Genomic DNA, 26014 nt, shown 5'->3' with positions numbered 1-26014 from the left:
AGCCACAGCTGTACGGGGCAGCTGCATGTCCATGTTACAATGTCCTGATGGGTGGGCAGGCCACGGAGTGAGTGGTCACAGAGGATCTTGCCTCTGGTCACTGAACGGGCAGATGCTAAACATTCTACTTGTCATTTTTGCCAGTCTGGAGCTTAGACCCAGCTAAACTCAAGGTTATGTAAATGGAGGGAAGTGCCCATTTTTATGAAAATCACCACTGAGCAAGAACCCCTCATTGCAGCCAATTATCACAGTGTTGAATCTGGTGTCAAACTTGGCAGCAGAAATGTGCTTCTGTCGGGGGAAACAGCGACAGAAATAACATGCGAGCTTAGCATTTCTCTTTATAATCAGAATTCTTGAAAATGAGGTACTGCTGCTTCACCCGAGGGTTTACAGATGGTTTAACTACACAAATGTACTCAAAAAAGACTGTAGACGATAAAATTTAGAATTGCAATAACACTTGCTGCCTGGGAGAAAAAAAAATGTAGCTCTAACATTTGCTTTGATTCAGAAGCACTTTCTCTCCAGGAGGCCACTTACCTCTAACAATACACTATTGATCATGGGGTTAAGGACCTCAGCCTTCTTGTTGCTCTGTGGAATCAAAAGGATGAAATTGACAGATTAGGTGCTCGTACTCCAAGGCTTGTCCCAGAAAATGTAGATGCTGGCTTTGTTGAGGAATCTCTTAGAGAAGAAGGGGAGAAGTGGAATGCTTACTACAGACAAGGCTTCATATTTGGTGCTTCCCCTACACGATCATTTAATTTCGACAGAAATCTTAGGAGGTAGGTAGGTACCATGATAACCCCGATTTAAAGATGAGAAAATAGGGGACGTCCCTGGCAGTCCAGTGGTTAAGACTTCGCCTGCCAGTGCAGGGGGTGCGTGTTCAATCCCTGGTTGGGGAGCTAAGATCCCACATGCCTTGCCGCCAAGGAACCAAAATATAAAACAGAAGCAATATTGTAACAAATTCAATAAAGACTTTAAAAATGGTCCACATCAAAAAAAATCTTAATAAAAAAATTAAAAAAAATAAAGATGAGAAAATAGGAATCAGGAAGGTTGAGTAACTTGCTTAAGGTCATGTAGCTAGAAATTTACACTCAGACCTTTTAAACTATTTAAAGCTCGTAGCAGGTCTGGGATTAGGGGGAGGTGAGTGAGGTTGAGTTGTACAGGGTCGGATTCAGTCTTTATTTAAAATTTTGATATTTTGTTCATCATGATTTTTTGGTGTTAATTTTGATTTTTAAAATACTGCATTAAAATATCTATCTAGATGACTGGGGTTGTTTCTTTGTCTCTTTTTGTGGGGGGGAGTCCCCTTAAATTTGGTAGACATGTTAAGTACCTTTACTTGCCTATGCTAGCTCCAGCCCTGGTCTGTAGTCTTTTTTCTTTTAAATGCAAACACAGGTACTTGGTTATAGGGTGTGTTTTCAAGGTTGGCAGTAAAGTTAAAACACTCTTAAATATAACTTGCAAACAGGTCAGCATATCCCAGTTTGCAAAACATGGAAAGCAGAACCTGATATTAAGTAGGTGTTCAAAAAGTGGGAGTTAGTGTTCATGTCACCGTTATTATTATGTCCAGTCTTCTCTATCTAAAATGTTCAATCCACTCTTAGACAATAAATAATTACAGGGACTAGAAAGAAGAGGGCAATCTTAATAGGCTGCTTTCTCTCACTGTACTTGAAAGACTTTATGGCAAACAAAAGTGTATAAATGAACTATTTCTTCCCAGAGCACCCCACTTTCACTGACATTACTCTACCGAGGGCTAAGTAATGTCCTACTGGGGAAACCAGAATGGAGTCTTGGGAAAAAACTCTTTAAAAACCCAGTCATTTTAGTAAGTAACCAGAAAATCCATTATGGTTTGCTTTCATGTTTATTTGATTATCAATAAACCTCTAAAATATAATCAAAATGAGGGCAATAAAATGGCATTGGTTTTCAGAATCAATGAGATGTGCAAGCAATTTAAATAGAGTCTGGAGAGCAATATACACTCATTAACTTCAAGTTATGAATAATGGCTCTTTTAGAGAATACAAACAATGACGATGTGAATGATTCATCACAGCACAAGATGAGAGGTACTGTTGTAGTGAGATGGTATTTCAGTAAACTCCATTTAGATTTGGATTTTTCTTTCTCCAAACAATAATCTGTGTGTTCCTGATTTTGTTCATATAAACATTTGGACATAAGTGTGTGTGTGTGTGTATTTTTTTCTTTTTTCTTTTTTTTTTTGTGGTATGCGGGCCTCTCACTGTTGTGGCCTCTCCTGTTGCGGAGCACAGGCTCCGGACGCGCAGCCTCAGTGGCCATGGGTCACGGGCCCAGCCGCTCCGTGGCATGTGGGATCTTCCCGGACCGGGGCACGAACCCATGTCCCCTGCATCGGCAGGCAGACTCTCAACCACTGCGCCACCAGGGAAGCCCTGTGTGTGTGTATTTTATGTGTGTGTATTCATTCAAGTACACACTTATCTGCTAGAGCTTTGCTCCTCAAAATGTAGGATATGAATTAGGAGCACTGTTACCACTTGGGAGTTTGTTAGAAATGCAGAATCTCAGTCCTCATCCTAGACCCACTGAATCAAAATCTGCATTTAATAAACTCTCTAGGTTATTTGCTTGCACATTAAGGTTTGAGAAGCACTGTGCTGGAATACAATACATTAAAGGGAATGGAAAGCAATACCATGAATATTACCCACTAACATAAATTAATTAATGTTTAACATGAATCATATAAAACATATAACACACATAGACACAGACATATACATCCTCATCACTAGGCAACCGTAGAGAACCAAACAGTTAGCTATCTGTCTGCTTTGTCTGATGGGCAGCCAACTGGGAGTTGAGTCAACTGGGTGAATCGTTCACCCTTCTGAGACTCAGTTTCTCAGGTAGTAAACTGGAAAGAGTGAGAAGAGGGTACAGTAGAGCCTTGGGAAGCTGAGTCGCCAAGGTCATTCCATCCTGATTAAGAGCTCACACCTCTCTGTAAATCTAGCAGTTACACCAAAGTCCATGGGCATCAGTTAACTTAGATGATGCCAATCACATAAATGTATTTTATCAAGCCTATCCTATCAATGAGCTTCTACCCTCCCCCTTCACTCTGCCTGTTTACAGTGAAGCTCTATTGCTGAAGGCCTGAAATTAGACAAATATAAAAGCCGGTCTTTTACAAAATAGGAGAAGCAAACCATATTCTTTGACAGCAGAATGAATAGTTGGTATGTAGCTCATCCTTTATCAACTAAGCCACTTACAGAAGTCTGAGAGGCACACAACTCGGACAGCCCAGTCCACAATCATTTTTGTGTTTTCTGAGAACTGCTCTTTGCCTGGGGTGGGGGTGGGAAGAGGTGTACCCCAGCAGCAAAGTAGGTCTACATGATATGGCCCTGTCCTCATCACTACTGGAGACACCAAGATGCATATCTGAGCCTTTCAAACCTTCTCACCCAGGATCCTGGAATTTGAATGGAGAGAACTAGGAACTGCTGTAGTTGAGTCACATTAATAACAACACTTTAGAGAGAAGGTACATGAGCTCCGGTGATGGGTCCCCCACGGCTGCTCATATACCTCCACTACCTTTAATAAGCTCCCCTTTCTGTCTAAATTATTTAGTGCTTGTTTCTGTTACTTTGTGTTACAAAGAGAAATGTTGAAGTCCTAACCTCCAGTATATCAGATTGTGACCTTATATGGAGATAGGGTGTTGCAGTTTCAATTAGATAAGATGAGGTTGTACTGGTCATACCTTAATCCAATATGACCGCTGTCCTTATAAGAAGAGGGAAATGTGGACACAGACACACACAGAGGGAGGATGATGTGAAGATAGAGAAAGAAATTGGGGTTACACTGCTGCAAGCTAAAGAATGCCTGGGAAGCTGGAAGAGGCAGAGAAGAGTCCTTCCCTAGAGGCTTCAGAAGAAGCATGGCTCTGCCAATACCCTACTTTCAGACCTCTAGCCTCCAGAATGGTGAGACAATACATTTCTGTTGTTGAAGTCACCCAGTGTGTGGTACTTGTCAAGGTAGCCCTAGGAAACTAATACATTTGTAACCCAAACACCCTAGCTAAAACAGGAAGTGAAACTTGCTATTTCTCACGTAAAGAATCATCTGCCTTTGCATCCAGGGCCTTAAAAGGAAAAGTAGAAAGGTTGAAAAGGAATAATTGCCACTGTCTTCTCCAATCCCATTAGGTTGAGTTACAGAACATGACTGATTTCTAAAGAAAATAACCAGAAGCCATAGCTCCAAATGAATGCTGAACCTTTCAAAATCGTTGCCTCGAGAATAGAAACACTTCTACAGATTGGTAAAATTTTTTTCTTTTGGTCAAAGTTGAAGTGTAACAATAAAGCACAGACATTTTTGTCTTGTGTGGCTTATAAAATAGGCTTTCAGGGCAACAGTGAATGTGAATATTAAAAATGAATTATTTTACTAGAGACTGTGGAATTATATATCACAGATGTTAAATAATAGAAGGAACCTTAGTGAACAAATAAAGGGAATGAGGCCCAGAGAGGTTTGAAAATCCACCCAATACCTTGTATGTCTGATATGGTGGTATCAGGGCTAGAACTCAGTCAGATGAGAGCCTTAAGCTGCTTATAGCTAGAGAAGATATTCAGGCCTCGTTTTAGCAAATGTCCTGGCAGAGCTTCTGCTTTGTGGAGCTATCAAAGAAGGTACTGTGTCCTCCACTTCATATCACAGCCCCTTGTAGGCCTTCCCCTCAAAAAGGTGAAAAAAGAATCAGTATCATAATCTTACCCCAACAGTGGTTAAAGAATTTGTAAACTTCTCTGATAAGGAGGCCACTTCCTTGCACATTGCAGTAGTTAATCTGAAAGAAGAAAAAAAGAGATTTGGGTATTTTTAATAAAGAAAAAGAATTGTATTGTTAATACAATTATTGATATTAATACAGTATTCCCTTTAAAAGAAGGGCACTCAAGTTTGAAGATGTTCTGTAGAAATGTTTTCCTCAGTATTCTTCCATGATTCACAATCACAGTTTAATCTAATTCTCACCCTATCTCTTTTTCGAAGCAAAAGCATATGCAGGAAAATACCAGGCTTGAGCTCCACAAGGGGTATAAAACTCTTGCCAAGGGACTTTTCTCCAGCATTGTTCATTTGAAAATAATAATGAACATTCACTGAGGTACTATGTTAAATACTTATATATGCATGATCACATTTAATCTGTATAATGACCTTATTAGGGTCCATTATTATTCCCATTTTATAGATGAAGAAACTCAAACTCAGATGTCTCTTCATATCTTGATTTTTTTTTTTTGTTTTTTTTTTTTGCGGTACGCGGACCTCTCACTGTTGTGGCCTCTCTCGTTGCGGAGCACAGGCTCCAGATGCGCAGGATCAGCGGCCATGGCTCACGGGCCTAGCCGCTCCGCGGCATGTGGGATCTTCCCGGACCGGGGCACGAACCCATGTCCCCTGCATCGGCAGGCGGACTCTCAACCACTGTGCCACCAGGGAAGCCCTTGATTATGTTTTTATGAGATGCCTCAAAATAAAGATCCTGTAGAATATGTTTTTTAAGACTTACATCAAATACATCAAAACTTTACCCCAATGTTTATTCCAGCCATTCCATGCCTAGGACTTTACCCCAAGAAAATAATGCAAGTAGATACAAATATTTGACAAAGCAATGTTTGTCCTAACATTATAGATGATGACAAAAACTGAAAACAATCTACCTAACAATGGTGCATTTTGCCTGATTTTTTTTAACAATAAGTATGTATGACTTTTAGGAAGTGATTAAAATGCTATTAGCAAAACAATAACTTCAAGTTAAGAATCTTACATGTTAAAAAGATCTAGTGATGTCAGTAGAGGCAAGTTTCGTTCTGATAAATAGGGGTTCTGTCTAAGCTATGTATTCAGGTTTGTTGAGCTATATCCATCTATCCCTCCTTCCACTCATCTATCCATCCAACTACTCATCCATCCACCCAACCATCCAAAACTTATCTGCAGAAAGGGTCAGGAGTAAGGCCAAGGGATAGCAAAGAGTAGTTCTGCCTATGTTCTTGGGCAGGTGGGTGGAAAGGCACTTATTGTGCAGATATATATGAGGCCTTATTACATTTTGCTTGGAGCAGCTTGGTAAGGTTGGGACAATCAGGGGCTGAGAATCAGACAGGAGCTAAGGGTAAGGTTCTGCTTTCCATACTCAGAAACTTCTGACTTCAGCCCTCCTCTTTCAAATCAGCATGCAAATATAAAACAGTACTCAGATGTTTTCCTCTATACTTGAAACTTTTCCTATTTTGCCCTTTCCTCTTCCTTCTTTACGTCGAGACAAGTACATATTCTTTGTAGGCATTTTAAGGGCAGGATTGTGCAGTGCTTATAATATCTTCGATTTTCACGTTTAGATATGAAAATCTACACTAGATCACAAATCTGTACAAGTGAGGAAAAATGCCATCAGAGACACTAATAATGAATTTTTGGAAGGTTCTTCCACCAAAAATTTGCTCCCCAACCTACAATGACAAATGTAGTAATAAGTGAAGACTAGTTAGCTAGCAAGTGAGTGAATGTGTTGAGATGTGTATGTGTGTGTGTGTGTGTGTGTCTGTGTCTGTGTACCCATATATTTTTAGTAGGCTCTTATTTTGGCTCCTGTGTCTATATAATAATGAGAGGGCATTTGGACCTGTGCTGATTTTCTATACCACAGCTTACAGTCATATGCGTAAAAGTTAATGACTTATTCTTCAGCTCCATAATCAACTATTTTAATGAACGCTCCATACCAGCTATTTTCATGTGTATAACATTATATATATATATATATACACATTTTTATTTCACTAAACTAATAATAGTAGCTTATTGAAGAATAAACATATGATAGCAAATACGCACGCAAAAGCAATCCACAGTGAACTGGCTTATGTTAGTGACCATCATTGCCAGAATTCAGAATATGCAGAGCTGGTGTAAGTCCCTCGGAACAGTGGGGGTGTGTTTGCATGTTTCTGTGAAACTAGTTGAGAAGGTCCATTAAGGTGTCTTTTATCTGTGTGGCATGTTGAAAATGTAATTATATTCAAAGGTCTGTACTTTCAAGATTCTGATCTATTAAAACAAACACTTAGCTCTGAATGATTTAGGGTGTCTTCCCTTAAATCTCTTCATAAATAATTCCTGGAATGTCTAACTAATTATTACTGTTCTCGCTAACTTGGTTCATTTCTTAAGAGAGTCCTTATTTCTTAAGATGACCACAGAACAATGGAATTAGTTGACATGAAATCTGAATCTTTAGTAGGTGAGGGTGTATGCGTGTGTGTGCGTGTGTGTGTGCATTTGAATGGCACGTATACATAAAATTGGAAAAATAAGAATTAAAAGTAACATTTACTTTATCAGAACTTTTGCTTGGTCCTGAGCTGGTTTTTCCTCTTCTTGTCCATGAAGAATTAATTCTGCTACTTTATGAAGCTGCTCAATACAGCGAGCTGTTACTTCTGCCAGGCTTTCGATGGACTGCATGTATGCTTCCTGAAAGCAAAAAGTACAAGTCAGAAAATTATTCATTGGGCAGATGCTTTCTAAAAAACTCCTGTGACATTAAAACAATTATATAATTCCTGGAAAAAAATTCCCCAAAACAAATATGACCAGAAAAAATTTACCCAAAGATTAATGGGTGTACCTAAGACTTTTCTAAGTGGAAATGCTACCATAAAACAGAAGTGTCACCAGGTCCCAGGGACATAACAAGCCTTCTTCACAGCTGGGTCCCCAGTTCTCAGAGCAGTGCTGGGCACACAACAGACAGGTACTCATGAAAGCGTGTGGAAGGGTGGCTGAATTGAACAGACCTCAGTGGACATTTTTCTTTAGAGCAATCTAATTTGAAACTTTCTCTAAAATTAAAATTCAATGTAAAATGAAGTTATTACAAACTCATTTTTGAACATAGGCAGATTATAAATTATGAATATATAAATTTATTAAACTACAGAATAAAAACTGTGGCAATGAAATGCTTTTTTGGAAAAAGCTTCAATTACCTCATTAGTTATGGGGCATAAGGACATGTTATGGTTACAAATTTGATATGATGGAATTTTACCCTAAAGATAAATCAACTATGTTCTTAAATATCTTTTTTCCTTTAAATTATAACTGTAAGGCTATGGAGGAAAGCTACAATATCTATTCTAAATCACGAAATGTCCTGGTATAGAGAAATTTTAGTGTTTATTACATTAATACTCATATTTCTATAGTGTGGAATAGGGTATAAATGAAAATGAAATGGCTTTGCCTCACTTAAAATTCGGCTATTGATAAAATGAACATAATATTACTGCTCTTTAGGCGGACGATCTGTAATGCATTTACCTCGACTGTCTTAGTTTTCCTTTCTTCCTTCTTGTCTTCTTCGGGGTTTTCAGGTTTCTCTTCCTTTTCTTCCTTCTCTGTTTTGTCCTCTGACTCTTCGGCCATGTCTACTGGCACCACAGTTTGATCCTCTTCCACCCAGTCATGAGCTTTTTTCATGGCCTGCAAAGGCCCCCAACCAAAGCAATATGTTTATTGTACAAATATGGAGACACAAAAGCCAATCCCATGACTTGGATCAAATCCTAAACCGCCAAGGGTGGTTCTCTGTACGTTTAAAGAGTGATGGGGCAATTCCTCAACTTCCTTAGAAACACCTTGTTGTTGCTTTCTGGTAAAAAATACAGTAAGAAAAAGGGACAGAATAGAAAGAATGTATGGAGAGATAACTGCAGGGCCAGAGGAATTTTTGGAAAGCATTCTAAAATGATACTCAGGGCTTCCCTGGTGGCGCAGTGGTTAAGAATCTGCCTGCCAATGCAGGGAACACGGGTTCGAGCCCTGGTCCAGGAAGATCCCACATGCCGCAGAGCAACTAAGCCCGTGCGACACAACTACTGAGCCTGCGCTCTAAGAGCCCGCGAGCCACAACTACTGAGTCCATGTGCCACAACTACTGAAGCCTGCGTGCCTAGAGCCTGTGCTCCGCAACAAGAGAAACCACCGCAATGAGAAGCCCTCACGCCGCAACAAAGAGTTAGCCCCCGCTCACCGCAACTAGAGAAACCCTGTGCACAGCAACAGAAGACCCAATGCAGCCAAAAAATAAATAAATAAAATCTTTAAAAAAATGATACTCAGATAGAAATAAAAATGACCATCACTTTGGAAAAGCCATAGTATATTTTTCACTTTTTGTGACCAACTGTAAAATTTCATATATATATATATATATATATATATATATATATATATATATATATATATATATGAAATTTAGCCAGGGTCATTGCTAAAGCAAATTTCCTCATCTGCTATGTCTCATGAAGCCCTTAATATTTCATGAACCTAATAATGTACCACACCGGAAGATGAAGATGGCTCTGTTCCTCTCCAGCCATGCCAGAAGCTCTCAGGGCGGGGTCGGGGGGTGGGAACAAGAGAAGAACTGTGATGAGTTTCACTTCACATGAGTGCAGTTTGAGCAACTTGTGGCCTTAAAAGTTTTTGAACAAGCAGAAACCACCTTCCCTATCTGTTACTCCCTGAATTTTGAAAGGGCAGACTCACCAGTTTTCATATTATAGTTTAAGCTGTTTGCTTAAGTTGCATCTGAGCTTATGCAAAACTTACTTCTCATTTGAAAGCTTGCATGTCAAAGTTTAACGTGTCATGGTGTTGATGGCAAGTTAATGGGGAGAAGATTAGGGGAGACAAAACCTAACAAACCATGCTTGGTGTGTCCTCTTTTAGGGACAAAGGTTTACCTATGTAAATAAGCCAGTGAGACCTCGGAGGCACCACACACACTCTCTGAGCTGCGGCAGGTGCTGTGTGGAGATGAATGAGGCAATTTCCCTGCTGTGTTCAAGTCACTGACCTGCCAGAATCAGTGACCTCTATCAGAGATAAAGAAATTGCTCATCTCTCCACTTCACTGCCTCAGTCTGCCCTTTCCTCACGCACCTTGATGAGTGAGGACCTGTGTCAACCACTGATCGCTAAAGAGAAGAAAGAGAGCGGGTGGTGGTGGGATGAACTGGGAGACTGGGATTGACATGTATACACTGATGTGTACAAAATGGAGGACTAATAAGAACCTGCTGTATAAAAAAATAAATAAAATAAAATTCAAAAATTCCAAAAAAAAGAAAAGAGAAGAGAGAGAGAAAGAATGGGAAAAATGACACTTTTAAGTAATTAATGATCAGTGACCTCATTAAGAAATGCCATAGCAAGACCTTGTAGGAACTTGCAAAACATCCAGTGTTACTCTCAGAGGAACCCAGACAGTGAAAGCTCAGATGGTCTTAGACACGACAAAGCACCAGCTTTCCAGTGGGAGGGGTTGTGTGAGTGGCCTGGCTCTGGCAGATGTGCTTTCTCTGCCTAATGCTGGCATGTCACTTTCGAGGGGAGGGGAGATGGAATTTGAAAAAGCCCTTTGGTGATTCCGCACCTTCTTTCCTCCTGTAGGCTGAGGATAACCACTGATCTGATCTAAGACCCTATTTTAAGGAGAAATGACTTGTTCAAGGTCACAAGGTAATTACCAGTGAAACTGCAACTAAAACGCAGGTCTCAGGACACAGCCTAGCAGGTTCTCTGCAGTCACATTTCATGGTGTTGCCTCCTCGAATCTTAATTACTGACCTGGGACTCCCCTCCCTCTATGTGCCACTGGGACTTGGGGTTTTTCTATTTCAGGTGGATTTCTGGAGTTTACAACCGAGACCTTTTAAAAATAAAACAAACCAACAAGCAAAAACTGAGATTCATACGGTGCTGACCTTATTGAGTTTGTCAGGCGTGGCCGCAACATGCAATTCAAAGAGAAGCTCTGTAAGCATGCTAGCAAATTCTTCTCCCTTTTCCTCTATCCCTGGAAATAGAAAATGACAGAAGTAAGAAGCATGATTTATTTTTCATCCTTCAGAATGTGGCAGCTCCCCCAACTTTACAGCCCGCAGTCAGAGTATAAGTGGGGGCAGCAGCAGCCCGCCCTCCAGCCGCTGGGCAAAGACGAGCTGTGCCCGTGTATGAGCACAGAGGCGAGGCTGCAGCTGGGCGAGGGGCTGGTGGAGCCTTGCTGCTCGCAGCTCTACCTGGGGCACCCCTGGGCTGGCCCGAAGGGCACATGAGGGCAGGGAGGGACCTACTGGTCTTGTTCACAGCTATAGGTGGTCAGTAGCTGTTTGCTGAATGACTGAATGAACAAATGAATGACCCTTCTCAGGCTTGAGAGCCCTGGGACAACACTGTGTTTATGACTTCCAGTATTGTTATGCTTAGCATTGCAACCCTTAATGATACTCAGGGTACCCTTTTAGGTCCACAGAGCTACAGTACTGAGCAAGCAGAATTAGTCTCCATGCATCATCTACTTATATCTTAATACTTATAACAACATTATATCTCTGGAGAAATTTCCCACGGTTTCCTAGGACACCTGCCTGGTCCTACAATATTACATAATGATATGTCTTCCCTTCAGATTGGAAGCTACCTAAGGATACAGACAATATTTGTTTTGCTCATTCCTGAACCCAGAGCATCTAACACAGTGCCTGGAACATAACAGGTGCTAAAATGAATATTTATTGAATAAATAATTTACTAATATATTATACCATAGATACTAATATATGGATTATCTATAATATAACATGTTATATATATATATATATATATGTCATGAAATAAAAATAACAATATTATTGGTGGGCAATAAAGAGGAGAGATCTTTAAAAGTTACAATATTATATCTCTTGTTTGTATCTACAAGTTGAGGCCATTTTCAAAGTTTCTTATAAGTGCTAAAGAATTGATATCACAATGGATTGTATCACCAGTTTGGGGCGGTAGTGGAAGGATAAAAGCATCATTCATCTGGCCTTATTACATGATCTCAGAAACCCTCTGAGAAGAAAATACCGTGGCCTATGTTAGTGGGTGAAGGCAGTAGCTTCAGAGAGGATTAAGCTATGTGAGAAATACTGTATCTAACACTTGTCTGCTTGTGCTTATTTCTGTTTTAGAGACAAAATGGTTAATCAGCAGCTTGTGAAGATAGCCAGGATAACTTGTAGGTCTTTGTTCAAAGAATTTGGCCTAATCAGTTTATCATCACCTAGAATTTATATATTCTCATTGGGGAGCAGGTCAATAAACAAACTAGAGAAGTAAAACATATATGTCAGGTGAGAAGTTTTATGGAGAAGTATAAATCAAGGGAGAGGAATAGGGACAGCTGGGGGTTAGGAATTTCAAATGGAGAGGAGCTGAGAAAATGGCCTTTGAGTAATAACCCAGAGGAGGAGAGGGATGAGCCACACAGATCAGGGGAAGAGCCTTCCAGGCAGAGGCACTGCCAGGGTCAAGTCCAGGAGGGAGTGTGCCTGGCTTGCTCAGGGACAGCAAGGAGGACAGGGTGACCGCCACAGGGGGAGGGAGGCATGTGCCTTGCGGTAGAGGGAGAGATGGCTGTCTTTGTTCACAGTGAAGCTGATACAAGCAAATCATAAAACCCATAAAGCAAGTGCTCAGATGGAGCAGTCTTCTGCAACACTTGATCCAATTCTCAGGGGTATTAAGAAACCTTCCTTGGGGAGGTGATGCCTGAACAGACCCTTCAAAAATGAGAAGGCTTTAGTCACATGTACAAAGGGAGAGCTGGAGGGCTACTGAGTCAGAGAGAGAATGAGAGAGAGAGAGAGAGAGAGAGAGAGAGAGGGCATCAAAAGCTGAGATTCTGTCTCTGTTGGGCAGAGATCTTGGTCTCATCCTCTCTAGGTAGGCAAAGTAAGAGGGGCAATTCCCACGGGGTCTCGTTTCCAAACTGCCTGGTCCTTCTCCTCTCCGTGAGGCAGTGCTGCAGGGCAGAAAGAGACCTGGACTGAGGCCGAGGACGTGGAGGTTCTTCCCCAGCTCCTGCACTGGTGGCTCTGTGACCTGGGGCCAGTCACAGGGCTTCTTAGCCTCCATTTCCTCCTCTGTAAATACAGGATAATAAAACCCAGCCATCTACTCTTTAGTGTTATTGTAAGGAGCAAATGATACAACAAATGTGTAAGTATTTTGTAAACACTAGAGTTTTATATAAACTATACTGTTAAGTGTTACAAAGATATAAACATAGGGAGATTAAAAATATTTGGGAGTAATCAACACTGAATTAGGATACACGTACTCTCTGTAGCTCCAGCTTTTAAATGTGCATTCGTTCTATAAGACAGAGACATACACCAATCACTTGTAACAAATGTTTTAGGAAAATCATCACAGAGAAAAATGGACGTAAATAAAAAACAGATGTTAAAGAATGTTGCAACAAAGAATACCTATTACTACAACTCTTGGTCTGTATGTGTGGCTGAGAAGATCTTCACCAAGTCAATAAAAAGAGAAAATATCTTTAAAAAATCTTTTCACAGCAGTGGTAAACCAAATTAGAGACCCACGGCAGTGTGATAAAATTACACTCCGCTGGTAGGACAAACATGCAAATCATTAGCTAATGTTATTAAATGCAGAGGAGCCCAATATTAAATTTATCTAAAAATGACAGTTTATTACATTTTCTAAGACTACCAAATACATTATTTAGGTGTTGGGGGCTTTTAGGAATGCAAGTGCTTACAAGAAAAAATATGATGAGAATGCTGTGGTTTCTCCCAGAATTTTGCTCCTGGATTGTCTGCTCTCCCTCACTAATGAGATTGCTCTCGACAGCTTTTAATTAATCCCTCACCTTTCTGGAGTCGTAACACTCCATCATATGGATTGATTTAATGACAACCCTGCTGTTCTTCTCTCCCATTCTTCTTTAGGTGTCTAAATGACATTTATTTATTAAATTAGGTTAATTAAAAGTAATTGTGTTTTGATAATCTGGAGCTGCCCTTTAGGAAAATGGACATATTATGGGAGGTAACAGGGTTCCATCACTTAAAGAGAGATTAATCTACCATTTCTTAAGCATGCTGTTCAGGACTTCAATTTTTTTGGGGGGGTCATATTCAAAAATCTCCATTTACTGAAGCTCTATATTAAGACTGGAACGTAACACATGTAGTAACATTTTCTATTGAACAGGATCGAATCAAGTTTTCTCTCCAAGAAATTGCACTAGTTGGGGATGCCATACTGCATTAACTTACACTGGAAACAATATTTCTTTGATGTTAGGGAGAATTTGGGATCCTGTTTTTATCCGTTCTGAATGACACCCCCAATAAGGCAGAGGTCTACCTCAGGCATCATAAACTGAAGAAAAATAGCCTGCATCTTTTTGGTGATTGTTACTCTGGAAAAGAGGCATCTACATTAGTTCATCTTGGGTTCAGAATACTAGCTGCATGACCTTTGACAGCTAGTATCTTAGTTTCTTCATTATTAAAGCAAAGACAAGATTGTCATCCTTTGTGACCTTGTAGAAACACACAAATGCTCAAAAACATTGTTCTCCAACTGTCTCTTTGATATTGACCTTTTCCTATGCTTCAGTATAATTGATTCTTCTATTTTGATGCAGTGAGCATAAATCTCATTAAACTGAAGGCACATAAGGTCAGCATGCGGGGCTAAAGCGGGAGATAGTATTTAAAAGACAGTTTGCAAATCCTTAGAATAATTTTGCCCTGAGCATCTAGGCTGAAGCATTTGAGCTCTTGTGTTTGAGCTTTGATTAAAGGTATGTAACACGTCTGGGCACAAAATGTTTCCAGAGAGTGATGTACATGATACACATGTACATTATCACAAGTACAATTGTAAATAAAAGTTATCACTTATTGCATCTTTACTACTTTCCTGGAATTGTGTTAGCACTTTTAATAATAATAACAGCTAACACTTTGAGCAGTTCTGTGTGCCAGGCTCTGTAATATGTTTTTGCATATATTATCTAATTTGATCCTTACAATAGCCCTCAGGAATAGGTATCACTGTCTCCATTTTACAGGTAAGATACTGAATTTCAGAAAGGTTGTATAACTTGTTCAAGGACAAATAGCAAGTGAGTAGTGAAAATGTTGCAAATAAGATCCTTCAGATGATCCCAGGAGAAACCAGCCTTGTGTGTCCAAGGTTGCTTAAGTTTTCAGCGTAACCTACGTGAAACAACTGTCTAGTGCTTGGTGATGACATCAATCACTCTCCACGTACACAGCAAATGCTTTACTATATTCTGCTCCCAAATGGACAACTTAATCATTAAGCACATCCAACTTTGGGAACCTCTTTTCCTCTCTCAAGGAAGCCTTGTTTCTCACAAAATAGGTTCTAGTCTCCTTGGGGTCATGTCATTGTCTGGCTGGAAGACTGTGTACCTGGCTCACTTTAGTGATTGACTAAATCAAACCTGACAAATCACGCCTTGATGCACCGTGTGCCTTTGTTATTTTTTGGGTGAAGTGTAGGCCACTTACAAATACACCCTAACTCCTACCCACAGAAATTAAAAGGAAGAAGAAAAATATGAAAAGAAATCCATTGAAAGACCTGCTCACCATCAACATCAACCACATTCAACAACTTCCACATGCAGGTAAAAAAATCAGACACTGGAGCATGAACTCTAGTCTTCAGGGCCTTGTTGAGTGCACTGTGCTCTTTGTTCACTTGACCAGATGCATTTGCTGTGTGCTTGTGACATGCCAGGGACACCAGAGAAATAAAGGTGCCTCACTCAAGAGTTCCCGCCCAAAGGACAGGAGGACCATAGGTCAATGTGTGACCAGCTCCTGTAACAAGAGCAGATGCACAGAGAGTTTGGAAGTGAGCAGGAGAAGCACCTCAATTAAGTAATTCTCCCCTGTTCAAAAGGCTATGCTTATTAACAGCAGTTTCGTAGGGATGGTACCAATCGTTTGTCTTGCTATTTAACTGGTTATTTTCCTTTACCTTGCACTTCCTGATTCTCTTCATTCTCTAATTCTTTGGCTGCAAAGATATCTTTAATGGAAATTAGGTCATTTTTTAAGACTTCCAGCTTCTCTCCATCAAGTGATGCTAAAAATGACTGAACCTGAAAAAAAGAAATAGGTCAGCATAACTGTCATCTTTTCTTCTCATTAATGATGTTTACGTACAGCTGTGCCCAGTTCTCCCAGGTGATACATGGTGTGGGAGGTAACACTGGGTTGAATGTTGGATTTAACTGCCTAGTAACTGTGCAACTTTGGGTAAGTTACGTAAGCTCCTTGGGCCTCAGTTTTCTCATGTTTTTAATTGAATATATTTGACAGATAACATTGTATAAATTTAATGTGTATAACATGTTATTGATACATGTGTATATTGTAATATGACTGCCACTGTAGCGATATTTAGCACCTCTATCACATTACATAATTATACTTTCTTTTTAGTGGTTGAGACAATTGAAATTGTCTCTTAGCAAGTTTGATGATTATAGTACAATACTGTTGTCCATATGCCTCATACTACACATTAGATCTCTATGGCTTATTTACTACTTTTGCAAGTTTGTACCCCTAAGTAACATCTATCTTATCCTCCCCCCAATCCCCTGCTAACCACCATTTTACTGATTTTTATGAGTCTGACTTTTTTGAGATTCCACATATAAGTGATATCATGCTTATCTCACTTAGCATAAGATGCTCAAGGTCCAACCATGTTGTCGCAAATGGCAGGATGTCCTCCTTTCTCATGGCTGAATAATATTCTACTGTGTATATATCTCACACCTTTTTTAATCCATTCATGTTGATGGGCATTTAGGATGTTTCCATATCTTGGCTATTGTGACTAACACAATAAACATGAGAGTGCATATATATCTCTTCAAAATCCTGTTTTTGGCTTCCTCAAAAAATTAAAAATAGATCTACCATGTGATCCAGCAATTCCACTTCTGGGTATACACCCAAAGGAAATTTTCTGTTTTAAACTGAGAGCCACACTTCATTGTGATCCTTTGTGGAATAAATGAAACAACATTGCACAAGTGCAAACAGCAGATGCTAAGTAAATGTTGGTGGCAGCTCTTCTGTCATAGTGGCTGAAAACATACCTTGGTGTCAACCCTAGATTCAAATATCAGCTCTCCACTTATTAATTATGTGACTTTGGGTAATTTACTTAACCTTTCTGTGACTCAGTTCTCTTATCTCTAAAATGAGAACTTATAGCATCTACCTTAAAAAGACTGTTTTGAAGGTTAGATGAAATGATGTACTCAGGAGTATTTATCGTGGTCAATAAATTATATATATAATGTAAACAAACATATATGTAAGACAGAAAACAAACTTATAGTTACCAAAGGGGAGAGGGAGGGAGGAGTACGGGATTAATAGGTACAAACTACTACATATAAAATAGATGAGCAACAAAGATTTACTATACAGCGCAGGGAATTATACTTAATATCTTATAATAACTTATAATGGAATATAATCTGAAAAAAATAACTGAGTCACTTTGCTGTACACCTGAAACTAACAAACTAGCAAACAAACTTTAACAAGATTGTAAAGCAACTATACTTCAATAAAAAAGTGTATGTAAACAAATATCTAAATAAATAGTTGTATGTATATTACAGACATACATACTAATACACTTGCTAGATGTTTTATGGTACTGGGGTTACAAAAGCGTACAAGATACATTTTTCTTCTCAGAGATCTTACAGTCTCAAGGAGGGAGGCCCATGTGAACATATAACAGCCACACCAGGTGTGAGTGTAGTGACAGTAGGGGGTTTCCCAGCAAGGGGGCTGCAAGGCCCCTTGGGGAGGCGAGAGGGTGAGCAGGGATACTGCACAGAGGATGATGCTTAAACTGGTGCTCCCTGTTCACTGTCTTCAGAACCCCTCTTTTGAAACTGTCCTTCATAAGCACTTAAAAATTATTTGTACAGATGGTCAGTCAACCTCTGTGAATCTGAAGACCATTTGAATTTCCAAAATGGTCAGAGTGCAGGAGAACCATATAAAAAGTGAAGTCTGACTATAAAGTAGTAAGGTTTAAAATTTTTCATTCTGCAGGTCAAACACTTGCTCTGGAGGGAGAGCCAGCAGAGAAGCTGCCACACTCTTTGGATTGTGTTTTCATATTGATTATGGTAGTAGACTTGCAGTCCAGATGAGTGAGAGAGTTAAAGAGGGCATCGTCAAGGCCAGACACCATGTCCCTAAAAGTTGCTAATGCACATCATCAGGACGTAATGCAACGGGCACCAAGGCTCTGAGAGGAAGTTCAGGGGGAAGTCATCAACACAAAACCCATTAGGCACCAAGTTCAGCAGGTGGAAGTAATGCTCCCTGCATGCTGGCCGCCACCACTCCCTTCTGCCCTGACCTCTTCAGAGTCTTCATTTCAGCTCATACACTCAGGTTTAGGGCTCACGGTCCTAGATATGCCCACATCATATCTTTATGCTTCAGATATATTTTCTAAACAGCACTTTTCTCAGAGTAAAGAAAAATGGGCAATTGAATAAATGTTAAAGTACAATGCTTAGTGAAAAAGTATACACACATGTGGGGCCTCTTGGTTTCTCTGTGTCTTCTGAGGGTAGCCATCCTCCAGGAGTGAATGCATTGGGGTTTTATGCTTTTGGCATCTCCCAGGAAGGGTTCTTTTTAGTGAAGTACTCTTTGGTCAGCATCTTTCTATTACAGCATCTCTTTTGCTTCCTCCTAGTTCATTCCATTATGTTAGCACGATGTGCATTAAATCTTTACTTCAAACCGATAATAAATAATAAATAATCATGCACTCCTCAATATTCATGGAATGCTGATTATATGCTTGGCACTGTGCTTAAGTGTTGTCAGGGACACAAGGGTAAACAGTCTGCCTTGTAAACCTTTTCCCTGAAAGGGGGTGTGGGGTGTCATTTTGAGGATTCTTGTTTACTGTTTTGGTTAAGTATTGAGTATAATGGCAATAAAAATATTAGGTTTTCCTTAAGATTTATAGTACAGCACGTTGCCATGTCTGTTGCCATCCTAGAATCAATCTAGTAGGTAGTAATGATTCCTTATAATTCTGTACACCCTGTCTAAGTTTCAGCCAATGGAATGTTAGCAGACGAGATGTGTACCATTTCTGGGTTAGAGTTTTTAACAAATGGGAACGTCCCCTCTATATTCTCTCTCCTTATGCTGGTGGGATGAAGAAGACAACAAGGCCCTAGAGGAGAGTGAAATCCAATACATTAGACTTGGTCATAGGGGAGTCCAGAGGGCCAAAGGGATGTGCCCACCGAGAACCCACATTCCCACTTCTAGATCACTCTCCAGGTAACTGAAGTTTCCCTTTCATGATCTGTATGGACCTCTTCCCCAGGCTGTATTCCCTATGGTGGGACCATCCACTGGAGTGTGCACTCCTAGGCCCAAGGGATGGACAAAGGTGGCCGTTTGCAGGGGATGTGGATGGTGCTTGAACTGGGGCATCCTCACTCGTGCCAATGAGGGTCCTTGAAGCAACAGACAGCTGGAGATAAAGGAAAGAGAGCAGGCAGGAGGGCGATATGAAAATTTGAGGAGTCTGAGAATTCTAAATGGGAACCTGGCCTTCCAGGCCATTATGAAAGTACATTTGTCAAGGAAGGATGACAGAATGTATTTTAACAGTTTGTTTCCAAAAGCTCTTTAACTTTTAAATATTTGGTATGTGCAGGGTTGCCAGATAAAATATAGGAGGTCTGACTGAATTTGAATTCCAGATAAACAATGAATGTTTTCTTGGTATAAGTGTATAACTCAAATATTGCATAGGACATATTTATACTAAGAAAGTATTCATTGTTTATCTAAAGTTAAAATTTTGTTAGTCATCCTGTATTTTTATTTGCTAAATTTGACAATCCCAGTAGGGTCTCCATTTGTATTCTTGCCAGGAGCCTGTGAATATTAGGATGGGACTAGTGGAGCCATAAGATGGACAGAGCCCGGCTTCTGGATCCCTAAATGCTGGAAAGCTGCCTGCTGACCAGACACTCATATCTTGGACTGTCACAGGAGTGAGGAGAACTCTTACTGTTTTTGACCCATATATTTTCAGGACTATTTATTATAACACCCAGTAACTATTATTACTAAGCCAAGAAAAAGTTCTGCATTTCTCACTATGAAAACTACAAAAATCTCCAGGCTGGGGAAAGAAAGCAGAGCTTGTGGGAGCAGTATGCCAACAGAGGGAAATGCCCCCCTCCAGGGACCAAACTGCCTTCCTGGCAACATCAGTCCTTTGGGGCTCTTTTCTAGAGGCCTGGGGCTGTTTTACAGCTAGACCTGCATTGGAACTAGCCAGAGTGGAATGTCTCTCTACCACCGTGATAGATTCAAGGGGCCATGCTCCCCTGTAATGTTTTCAACACACACAATAATACACAACACACACAATAATAACATGTATATATAAGAATGCATATAAAAATAAAATGTCATCAACATTATATATGCATATACATGTGTATGTATAAAATGGCAGCTAACGTTTATTGACTGTTTATTATGTATTAGGCATGCTGCAACTAGCTTCACATGGATTATCTCATTTAATTCTTTTAATAATTTTACAAAGTTGATTATCATTCCCATTTCATAGATAAGGAGATTGAGGTCAGACAGGTCCAAAACCATACAGCTACTGAGTGGCATTTGATCACATAATGTCTGACCCCAAACCCTGCTTTTGTAGGGAAAAGTTTGTGCTTTAGTGGAAAACTACATTTTCCAGATCACACTTTACCAGATTATTGGATTCCGATTCCATGGGAGTAATTTTATAACTCCTTAAAATGTAGATAGCTGATAGCAGTGCAAAACAATAATGAATTTTGCCCAGTGGAGGGACAACCTCTCCTTCTATGGAAAAACCAGGTTTGTGTGCATTTGTACATTCATTTCAAAATTGCTTTATTTCATATGAATTTGTGCTTCTTCGGCTTTTCCTTCGAACCGGTTATAACATCTGTCTGGTTCTTTCATTTAATTAATGAGGTAAGTAAATTCTTTGATTTGTGTTCATTTGGTATCTGCATGAGTCATGATTTTGCTTTAAAAATAATGACCCGTTAACAGTTTAACCACAAGACTGTCAGTGATGGCTGATGGATAACGAAAAAGGAAATAAACACAGAGTAACTTGTAATTCTGTAATCTTGTGTGTGTGTGTGTCCATCCTGTTTGGTTCTTGGTTACCTGTTATATGGCAGAAGTCATCTTTCCCTGACTAGGTGGGCTTCAAGAATGTCTCAACCCCCCAAAGTCCAAATGTAAGAAGACAAGGCCAACAGAGAGTCAAAAATCACTGTTCGCTTCTAAGGCTTACTTCCAAGTTCAGCCTCCTGTCTGAGGACCTGCCTCTCCCCCAACTAAATGTCACTGAGATGGCCCATGGCCCCTCCCAGGAGGTCCAGAGGGTACTGCCTTGTGGCCTTCACTGCAAAAACACCCCAGACTATAGTCAGCCTGACTCACAAAAAGAGCAGTATATACAATTAAATGAGTTAATAGTTTTAAAGTACTTAGATTAGTGATTATATAAATGCCATATAAGTGTTTGTTAAATAAAAACACACACATTTGGGGACACACACACACACATACACACACACACACACACACAGATCCTTTTACAAAAAAGAAATCACCAACCCTGCTGACTTCCACTATTCATGTTTGTTTTCTTGGGATCAGAGAGTGTGAATGTGCAGGGCTGTTAGGTAATTTCCCAGAGCTCTGTTCAGGAGCATCACTAAATAGAACTTTAATGCCCAGTAAGATAATCCTGCCCTTTGTGGCCCAGGCATTCTAACAAATGGGTGAATAAATAACTATATCATCCATGAAACTAAATATATTAGAACCCTGCAGTCCGGGAGAAATACCAGCTGCTTTGTCTCCACTGGGTAGGAATGAAGATGTGGCCTGGCAGGGCACCTCTGATCTGGGTACTACATCATCAAAGGGAGGCACAGGCCAGGCGCTGACAGCCAGGGTTTGCACGGCCTTTTGGGCCGTGAGTTGGGGTTGGTGATGACTCCTATCATGCTGGCCCTCCTGGGGCTGGTGAGGGGGAACAGCTAGGCACAGGATAGAGAGAAAATAATATGGAACCTGAGGGGGTTCATCAGGCTGGACAGTATCTGTGACCTCAGCACAGTAATGAGGCTCTAGAAAGGAGGCTTTCTTTCATGTTTAAGAAGACGTATTCACTCCAGATGCCTCTAATGTAGTAGACAGTCCTCAGACCCCAAACGTGGGAGATGAGTACAGGGACCCTGTTTGTGTGTGTGTGTGTGTGTGTGTGTGTGTGTGTTTAATACTTTTTTTTAAACATTAAAAAAAAAGAAGACGTATTCATGAGCATGCTACTTCAAATGACGAGGACAGACATACCTTGCTTTCGCTTTCATTGGACAGAATTTCCAGGGCTTCCAGGTGTGACAAACCCTGATACTCATCAAACAGCATCCCGTAGTGTGCGGTCCTCTCGGCCGTGAGCTGCTGTGCCAGCCTCTGCTTCTCCTTCTCTTTGGCTTCCCGCAACATCTGCACAAATACACAGTGTTTGTACATTAGGTGTACGCTTAAAAGCCGCATTTCCTGTGGAAGATGTTGGGGGAGATGAGCACTGACTTGGTACTTGTGAAGTGTAGGTTTTAGTCACTGTGGAATTTCTAAAAAAATGACTTTTTGCATTGATCTTACTCAATTTTTTACATAATATTCCACTTTGAACTTTTCATGTTCATATGTACACAGCAAAACAAAGCAAAAGTTCTACACCCAGGAAGAGGATTGAAAAGCAAACAAAAGCTGACCAGTGGTTTCTACTGAAGTGTTTTCCATGTGTGTGATTAATCTTATTTTTTAAAATGTCCAGATTTTCTACAATGAGCAAATTCTATGTACAATGGGAAAGTTGAATCTATTGTGACAGGATTAATTGCAACTTGTGCACCTAGGCAGACTTCAAAGCAAAAATAAGCTGGTCTGATTTTATTTGTTATTGAAAAATTTTGTGTGTGTGGTTATTAAACATCTTTGATGAAAATAATTAATAAAATATAAACTCATAGTGTATTCCTCACCAGATACTTAATATAAGTATTAATATAAATAAGAATGTTAGCTTATCAATTCTTTGATAGATTGGTTTCTAGAAATACTGTGAACCGAGTTCCTCTCCAGTTTGATCATTTTTCTCCAGTTATTTTTCTGTTGATTAAATAATAAGACAGTAAAATAAACACAAGTCCACCAGTTACTCTTAATTTCCTGCCTTTGCTTTCTTCGATTCTAAGCATCTTTTATGTGATTCCTCATCAAGGTGACTGTGGCATTTAGTTTATAGGGTTCTTTACTATCTGTGAAGAGCACCATAAATGCACTGGCCACCACAAGGTCACAAGGGGAAGATCATGAAAGAATAGATTTTGGTTTTTATTATGTGTCAAGAAACAATCAGCTTCATTCTCCTTTTTGGTTCTTGAGGTTGTTAACCCCAAACCCACCAGGCTGCAGACAGAATTCTCCCTCCTGCCTGTCTTTAAGACTAAATAAGTATAAGATCTGAAAGTTTTCAAAACAGCCCCATCAAATCATCCCTGGGAATTGTTAACATTTACAATAAAACCCAGCTACTCCCACGGATCTCACTGGCTTGGTTGTGGTGAAATAAAGTAACAAAGTGACACTGAAATTGCTTTCTTTCCTATACCAACTTCCATCTCTAAATTCTAATTCAGGTTAGAGGGAAAAAGGGATGCAATAAAAGGTAAAGGGAAATTGTCACTTTGGAATGATGTGGATTCACCCAAGAAATGGAGAGTGAGATTAAAGTGGCCTAAAGAAGAACTAACTGGCTTTCGGGGTGCTGCTGCTACATTCCTTCTGGAGAAGAAAAGGAGATTGGTTTAAATAGCAGTGAGCGATTCTGGCATGGAAGACTTTGGGACAGAAAGGCAGCTTTGGAAACTTACACCAGTGGGATCTTAGAATCATCCTGTCCCCATGTTATTCAAAGAGTAAGACAGAATGCATGAGAAACTTAGGGAGGGCAAGCATGAACATTTCTGATGTCTAGAGTTATTTAGTGTGGATTAGGAAAAACATAACAGATGTCCCTCTCTCAGTTGATGACAGCTTCATCCTTGTAGCTGCTCAGGCAAAAACCCTGGAATCATCCATGCCTCTTCCTTTTATCTCATACTCCATATTCAGTCCACCAGGAACTCTGGATCGACCTTCAAACTACACCAGAACCAGCCTTCATCACCACCTTCATGGCTTCACACTGCTCTGAGCCACCATTATCCTTTGTTTAGATACATGCAAACGCCTCCTGAGGAGGCTGTGAGAGGGGAGCATAAATGACCAAGAGCCCCGAGGGTGCGCTTTGAAACCCACTCTTCATTTGCACTGAGGTCATGCCTCTTACCACCTCCCCCTGCCAATCACTGGTGCAGCAGGGATGTTAGGGCAGACCTTCTCCTGGGAGACGGAAACTCCTCTGTCAGTGGACTTTGGCTGAAGGACTCTCCCATGGCTTTGCCAAACCTTCCTTAGACTGCACAGCAGTCTAGGATGATTGCACCCAGTCTCCTTTCTTGTTCCCCTCCACTGGGATCAGATTTGCATTGTGGTCTGATGGCTCTCCCCCAACTCCCACAATTTTCTCTCACATTGTCATTTCTACCAATAAAATCCTTGCACGTTTAAACTTACCTTGGCATCTGCTTCTGGGAGGATGTAGGCTGATACACACTCTAACTGGTCTCCCTGCCCTTCACCCTCCCCCCAACCTAGTCTATTTTCAACACCGTAACTAGAGTGATACTTTTAAAATCAGATCTTGTCACTCCAAAACGTTGCAATGGTCTCCCCATTTCACTAATAGTAAAGTCAAAGGTTCTTACAAATGCCCTCCATGATCTTCCATCACCTGCTCCCCATGACCACTCTGGCCTCATCTTCAGCAACTCTCATCCTGGCTCACTCCTCTCCCACCACACAGCATCCTTGCTCTTCCTTGTTCATACCAGACACTCCTGCCTCAGGGCCTTTGCACAAGCTGCTCTTTCTGCTTGAAATGTGCCTCACCCAGATTCTGCATAGTCAAGCCCCTCATTTCCTTCAGGTATTTGCTCAAACGTCATTCATGTATCTTCATGAAGTTCTCCCTCACAATCTGACTTAATACTTAACCTGCCCCTCACTCCCATATTCCTGATTACCCTCTTTCTGCTCTACTTTTTCTATTTTTTTGACAGCACTCGTCATCTTCTAAAATATGAGATAATGTTTATTGTTTGTTTGTCCCTCCTCACTAGAACAAATCTCCATAATGACAGGGATATTTACTCATTTTGACCACTGATGTATCTCAAGTGCTTAGAACAGTGCCTAGCACATAGTGGACATTCAAAATGCATTGTGGAGTGAATGACCGAATGAAAAATTACTGTTTGGAAGGAAGTTGAAGTGGGTAATGGCCCCCCACATATTTTTCTCCCCTTTCTATGAGGCTGGAAGTAAAGGATTTTAAGATGGTAGAGCCACAAGACGTGGGCTGCCCACGAACGCTAACACTATAGGAATAAAAGATAAAACTTCTTCATTTTAAGCCACATTGATACTTGGGTTATTATTATTATTTTTGGTTTTGTTTTGTATTTGTATAACATCTAGTGTTAATGTCCTGATTAATACAAAATCTATTTTCTTCTTTAAGGATCAGGAGGGTGATGGTCTAGCTGATCTTGCCAAGTCCGTACCTGGGCTGTAATATCACAGTGGTTATATGTGGGTTACTCTGGAAGAGCCAAGAAGAAATAACCTAAAAATCAAACTTTTCAGGAGCTGCCACTAACCTGTTGCCAGTGATAGCTCCTTTGTGGCTTCCCAGC

The 26014-nt window shown here is 40.3% G+C and overlaps 1 protein-coding gene across 2 annotated transcripts in view; it reads right to left on the bottom strand.

Annotated features, from left to right (window-relative positions):
* The window catches only part of FAM114A1 (family with sequence similarity 114 member A1), a 56652-nt gene that overhangs the window by 2213 nt on the left and 28425 nt on the right, over positions 1 to 26014 (bottom strand). For both annotated transcript variants that reach the window (XM_082645307.1, XM_082645308.1), the window contains exons 6-12: positions 22503 to 22655; positions 16021 to 16144; positions 10908 to 10999; positions 8458 to 8619; positions 7469 to 7608; positions 4834 to 4906; positions 547 to 600 (exon numbers count right to left, since the gene is read on the bottom strand). In XM_082645307.1, the coding sequence (XP_082501433.1) occupies positions 547 to 600; positions 4834 to 4906; positions 7469 to 7608; positions 8458 to 8619; positions 10908 to 10999; positions 16021 to 16144; positions 22503 to 22655 (798 nt within the window). The remainder of the gene's footprint in view (positions 1 to 546; positions 601 to 4833; positions 4907 to 7468; positions 7609 to 8457; positions 8620 to 10907; positions 11000 to 16020; positions 16145 to 22502; positions 22656 to 26014) is intronic.

This window comes from Mesoplodon mirus (genome assembly GCF_964341445.2).
Source record: "Mesoplodon mirus genome assembly, chromosome: 2".
NCBI lineage: Eukaryota > Metazoa > Chordata > Mammalia > Artiodactyla > Ziphiidae > Mesoplodon > Mesoplodon mirus.
Note: the sequence above shows the minus strand (reverse complement) of the source record. Positions and strands in the feature narration are given on the sequence as shown.